Source organism: Lolium perenne, chromosome 5, assembly GCF_019359855.2.
Source record: "Lolium perenne isolate Kyuss_39 chromosome 5, Kyuss_2.0, whole genome shotgun sequence".
Taxonomy (NCBI): Eukaryota; Viridiplantae; Streptophyta; class Magnoliopsida; order Poales; family Poaceae; genus Lolium; species Lolium perenne.
The window spans coordinates 234,850,118-234,856,266 of record NC_067248.2 but is presented as its reverse complement, the minus strand read 5'-3'; the positions used below and the strand labels follow the sequence as shown (position 1 = coordinate 234,856,266).

General features: G+C 51.1%; 1 protein-coding gene across 1 annotated transcript; it reads left to right on the top strand.

Annotated features, from left to right (window-relative positions):
* The first annotated feature begins 2,231 nt into the window (after positions 1-2,231).
* LOC127302295 (probable inactive purple acid phosphatase 1) lies at positions 2,232-5,932 on the top strand. The gene is made up of 10 exons (XM_051332704.2): positions 2,232-2,502; positions 3,424-3,515; positions 3,622-3,694; positions 3,783-3,902; positions 3,974-4,066; positions 4,164-4,293; positions 4,486-4,567; positions 4,645-4,777; positions 4,887-5,092; positions 5,207-5,932. Exons 1-10 carry the CDS (start codon positions 2,335-2,337, stop codon positions 5,871-5,873), a joined length of 1,764 nt encoding a protein of 587 aa, XP_051188664.1. The 5' UTR covers positions 2,232-2,334; the 3' UTR covers positions 5,874-5,932.
* Positions 5,933-6,149: the final 217 nt, after the last annotated feature.

The following is a 6,149-nucleotide window of genomic DNA, read 5'->3' as shown; positions in this document are numbered from 1 at the left end:
ATTGGAATATTAGTGATTTGACACTTTGGTTTAATAAAGCAAGCCGTCTGCATCTATTAATGTAGAGGCTGGGGCTAGGGAGACTGCATAGATAGAACATGGGTGCATGTGAACCCACTTTTAAAAAAGTTCGGTTTGTGATGTCAAAACATGTTTTAAAAATCGAAACACAAAATAATTTTCCAGATGATCTCAAATATGTGCCCTGGACATGAGTTTCGTGACGAAAAAACCTTTTATTTTGTCTCGGCAAAAAAGTGAAATTTTACAGGGCTATATAGCAGTATATATGTGACGTATTTTGTCTTTTTTAGATTCTGAAATAAAAAAGTGGTTTCTCCGCGAAAACTTTCTACGCACACGTGGAACATGCGTACGTACCCGGTTATTTTATTTTAGAATTTTTTAACATTTGAAAAATGTATTTTCAACCTGGGTTCACATGCACCCGGGTTCAAACCGGACTTTTCCCTAGGGCTATGCTCCTTTAGCTAAAAAAATCTTGTTCTCCCGCGTCTGATTCAATCCGCACGGGCAAACATATTGGTTGCGCATGCTCCAATGGGGCGATTCAAACATATCAATCCGTCCATCTCAACCCATTGTTATATCAAATTTGGGGAACCGATGCATGGGCGCGAACGCTGCGTGGATAATGCATGTCCGGCCGCGTGTACCGCAGGCCTGCTTGGAAGAGACCCGACATCAGAAGACTGACCGGCGGCAGCGTTTGTCATCAAAGATGTCGCTGCCCACTGCACCCACCGCCTCAACTCCCGTGCCGACATTGATGCCGATGGTGGTGGAAGCTACGCGTGCATGCGTCGATATTGATGGCAAGGGGTACTTAAACCGCCGCTGCACCCGCCTCTTCTCCCCCACTCGCATGGCCGCGACCATTGCCACTCCTCCGAGATCTCGCCTCGCCAGAGACGAGGCTGATGAAGTGGATGAAGAACACCGCTAAGGACCACGAGGTTGGGTCTTCGTCCGGCCGCCGGGATTCTTTGCCTCGGCGGAACCCTACGCGCGGCAGCCTGCTGCCTCCACTCCCATAGCCGGCGCATTTCGTCGGTCCACAAGCGACGGCGGTGGTGGCGCTTCCTCCTCCGCAACAACCGGGCCGCAACAGGCGGTACATGCCGGTGCAGGAGGCGCAACGGCGGTGGGCACATGGAAAACCCTGCCGCCACCGCGACGTCTCCCTGCCACATGGGTGGCATATGAACAGGGGGAGGATCCATGTTCCGCCTCCGCCTAGGGACCGACAGGCGCTACACCAGGATATGTGCCGACGAATTGAGCGGCTCCCGCTGGCGCAGCAGTACGAGGACGCGCACCTACGCGAAAACTTCTGTTGTGCCTTCCTTGCCTGGGAGCACGAGGTGCGCTAGACGGTCCACGGTACGCATGATTTCCTGCCCGACGACGCCGCGCTCGACAACCAGGACGAGGTGGACTACGACGAGGAGATAGAGGACGTGCCGTCTCCAGCAACTGTCAAGCTGGAGGCCATCATTCCCGACGTCTATGACAAGGACGCGGCCACAACCGCCGCCTTAGCCGCGTCAAGGGTGGACGAGGACTCGAAATGGCCCGAGCTGGACGACGTCGTCAAGCTGTCGGTGATGATGGCGGAGCACATTTCTTCCCTTCCACCGCCACCACCATTGCCGCCGCACGCACCACCACAAGCAGCACGGGACACTAAGATGGTCCCACCTCCTCCGCAGTACGTGTCGCCAGCCACATCGCCACAGTATGCGCAACCGCTGCAGCCGCACTACCTGCTGTAGCCGTCGGAGGTCCCTGCTTGGGCGCATCAGCTGTGGACGCACCCACCCTTCGTCGGCCTCGTCTCCGACAACGAAGAAGACGATGACGCTCGAAACTAGGGTGTAGACTTTATTTTAAAATGTGTAAATTACGTTCAAAGAAATTTCAATCGAATTTTTGTGTGCTTTTTAAATTTCATTCCGAATTAGTTGTCTTTGGTGAGCGGACCAAATTGCCAGCATACCGAATGAATCGTGCCGCTGCAGCTGCACGCACTGTCCTAGCAACCAGATAGCCAGGTCCAAGCTGTCTGCGGGCTGACCTAAATAAAAAGATAAAAATAAACCGTTTGGGTCGCTGTTTTCGATCGGTCTGGTGGAGATGTCCTTAATTTCGGCTATGGAAATTTGCAGGGGCTCCCATTTGTAGAAATAAACTCCCGTCCCGTCGCCTTGTGGGTGCGTTGCCAGTGCTATAGAACGTCTTCATAAGAAAGAGCGAGCCGCTGTCCAATGCTTGGTCGACCCGGAGCTGAGCTCTCACACGAACGCCAGCGGCATGAGAGGGGGCGGCCTGCTCTTTCTGGCACTCGCCCTCGCCTTCGCCGCGTGCGGCGTCGCCGGGCACGGCGTGCATCCGCTGTCGCGTATCGCCGTCCACCGCGCCCGCGTCGCGCTGGACGCGTCCGCCGCGGTGAGGGCCTCGCCGAAGCTCCTCGGCTCGCGGGTACGTATCCTTTTCCTTCGCTTCAGTGCCCGCCCTGCTCTTGGTGTGACATGGTTGGTTGGAGCCTCTGGAGGTTGCCATTCCCTGATAAATTCCGCAGAATTTGCTTCATGTTGAAATCGTTATCGTTGAGGTTCACGCTGCCTGGAGCGTACCTGTCTAGTAAAAACTCTCGCTCTCGTTTCCTCCATTCAATCCTTCGGTAGAAAGTCCCACTTCTCTTGAGCCGCCGTCGCTGCCGTGACATTACGACAGAGAGCACGCGCCAGGTCCTCGCGAGTCGCGACCTTGTTACAAAACCTTTTCCGCGAGACAGACAAACTACACATGCCGATGGGAGAAGTATTCCTCGTGCTTCTTGCTGCGGCGTCGGCGACGGTGCATACCGCCGCCGGAGTAGGCGTCCAACAGTTATGGCGTTATCGCTGATCTCTGTAAAGCAGGCGATGATTGGCATCGACGGCGCCCGCCTCGGCCAGGGCATCCCTTTGTGCGCGGTGCATTCTCAGTCCCACTAGCGTAAGGTTAGGGTCAGTGATTGGGATTTGAGGATGGCGCCAAGCTCTCACCGTGCGTCCTGTGGTCGATCACGGGTGGAACCAAAAATGTGGATATTTTACGTGGATATTCGCTGCACCTAGCCAAATTTGCTTGACGGACCATCTAGTAGTCAGTCAACGATCACGCACGCTGTCTGCTGTCAGCCAAAATGGAGTAGTATATTTCTAATGCATGATTAGTCCCTACTGTCGCTTCCTTCAGATTGTTTTATTCACCTGATTAGTACATGATATTTTCACCAAAGAATGAATTTCTCCGAACACTTGTTAGTCGTTGGAAACCTATTTTTTTGGTTCTTGATATTTTGCTTGCTGTATTACAAATAAAAAAAAAGTGATACGAGATATTTTGCGGATACAGGGTGAAGATACACATTGGATAACCGTAGATTTTGCGGTTCCACATGCGAGCGACGACGATTGGATCGGAGTATTCTCCCCTTCAGAATTCAAGTACGAACTAGTACATTTCGTCAGGACGTTCAGATTCTAATATGAGACTGTAAACCGTGATTTGTACATTATCCCTGCTCTGATTATTTCTTACACTTTCAAACAGTGCGTCCACATGCCCAGGTTCTCAAAGCTCAGGCCAAATACCAGGTCCTGACATATGCTCGGCGCCGATAAAGGTTAGTTAGTGGACAGAATGAGCGATCTTCAGATTATCTAGAGTCCGAATATGATCCTCACTTGAAATTCTTCTTATGTTGGTTTCAGTATCAGCTTGCAAATTACTCATCTGGCTACGCCCAGTCAGGGAAAGGGACTCTAAAATTCCAGTTGATCAACCAGCGACAGGATTTTTCCTTCGGATTGTTCACCGGTGGATTCTCAAATGTGAGTTACTGAAACACCGTGGTGTACGTTTAGGCAATCTTGTTATACAGTCTTATGCGATTCATTTGCAGCCAACACTCGTCGCGGTGTCGAACAAGATTGCTTTCGCAAACCCGAAAGCTCCAGTTTATCCCCGTTTAGCGCTTGGAAAGACATGGAATGAGGTGGATTTCTGGCACATACTTGTTATTATTTGTTGGTTAGGTAATCTACTCTGTGAGTGATCGCATCCAATGGTGGGTTTTTGTCGTGTCATGCTAGATGACTGTCACATGGACAAGTGGCTATGACAGCAGTGATGCATCTCCCATTGTTGAATGGCGCATGGAAGGGAGCCCTCCTGTGCGCACAACAGCGGACACAGCTACCTTTGGTCGTGGAAGCCTCTGTGGTATGGTGCCTATGAGGCTATGACACATTTTTTTTCTTGCAAATACGCTTGAGCTGAATACACTGCATAGTAAAAACAGCGTAGAAGAAACTACATAATCGTCATTGAAAAAAAAACAGAATCATTCATAAGGATGCAAACCAGAACTGGATTACTATACTGATGTGTCTCCATGTACTTTGGGTTGTGCAGGAGAACCTGCTAGTACTGTTGGCTGGAGGGATCCAGGTTTCATACATACAGCTTTCCTAAAGAATCTATGGCCAGACAAAGTGTGAGTATTCTAGTCCTCTGTCCCAAATATCTTAATTGTGAGCATTACTGGTGTGACACTGCAGTTTATTCTTGTAGATACCACTACAAAATTGGGCACACGCTTCATAACGGAAAAGTTATATGGGGCAAACCTAAATCTTTCACAGCAGCTCCTTATCCGGGACAAAGGTCGCTGCAGCGGGTTGTTATTTTCGGTGACTTGGGAAAGGTACATATATAGGCCAATACTATCTCTCACCTTGCACTAGAAAATAAATTTACAGACATGATCATGCGCCATTGTAATTCTGAATCAACACGGTTGTTTTCATTTGAAGGCCGAGAGGGATGGCAGCAATGAGTATCAGAATTTCCAGCCCGCATCGCTCAACACCACGGACGCAGTGATCAGGGACCTCGACTACACGGACATCGTGTTCCACATCGGGGACATCTCCTACGCCAACGGGTACCTATCGCAGTGGGATCAGTTCACGCAGCAGGTCGAGCCGATCACGTCTCGGGTCCCCTATATGCTCGCAAGGTACGTACATAAGTCCACCATGTTCTATATAAGGTCGATTTCAGAGTTAGTCTACGCTCGGCTGAATAACCAGGTTTCTCTGACGACGCAACTCTATTTCTCTGATGATGGCAGTGGGAATCACGAGCGAGATTTCCCCAACAGCGGGTCATTCTACAACGGCACCGATTCCGGTGGGGAGTGCGGCGTGCCGGCCGCTACCATGTACTACGTTCCGACGGAAAACAGGGCGAACTACTGGTACATGGCAGACTACGGGATGTTCCGGTTCTGCGTGGCGGACAGCGAGCATGACTGGCGGGAAGGCACGGAGCAGTACAGATTCATAGAGCACTGCTTCGCCACCGTGGACCGGGCAAAGCAGCCATGGCTGATCTTCACCGCGCACCGTGTGCTCGGCTACTCCTCTGGGTTCTACTACAGCTTCAACGGGGCGTTCGGGGAGCCGATGGGGCGGCAGAGCCTCGAGCCGCTGTGGCAGCGGTACCGGGTGGACATGGCCTTCTACGGCCACTACCACCAGTACGAACGGACGTGCCCAGTCCACCAGGAGAAGTGCGTGAAAGAAGGCACCGTGCATGTCGTCGTCGGGGGCGCTGGAGCCTACATGTCCAACTTCACCACCGTGGCCCCTCCTTGGAGCGTGTACCGGGATATGGACTATGGCTACGGTAAGCTGACGGCATCCAATGAGACGACGCTCCAGTTTGAGTTCAGGCGGTCCAGCGACGGACAAGTATACGATAGCTTCATCTTGCACAAGGACAAGCAGAATGTATGATGCATGTGGAGATTCGGAAAATAAAATAAATATGAAATAAAATTTGCATGTGGAGGATCTATACTGGTATGTGAACCCTAACCCTAACCCTCTCTCCCCCGAGGCGGCGGCGCCGCCCGCCGTCCCCAGGGAGTTCCCCTCCACACCGCGGTCAAGTTTGAAACTTAAGTTGAAAGTATGCAAATTAGATTAAAAAAAGTATCTATTGAACTAACAAACAATACAAGTTCCGGATTTTAGTGTGCAATTCATGAATTTATTATTAGAGGCCATGGG

Coding starts and splice junctions, on each gene's coding strand:
- LOC127302295 (XM_051332704.2), top strand. CDS start 2,335: ATGAGAGGGGGCGGCCTGCTCTTTCTGGCACTCGCCCTCGCCTTCGCC. Junction 3,516..3,621: donor TTCTCCCCTTCAGAATTCAA/GTACGAACTAGT, acceptor ACTTTCAAACAG/TGCGTCCACATGCCCAGGTT. Junction 4,568..4,644: donor AATCTATGGCCAGACAAAGT/GTGAGTATTCTA, acceptor TTATTCTTGTAG/ATACCACTACAAAATTGGGC.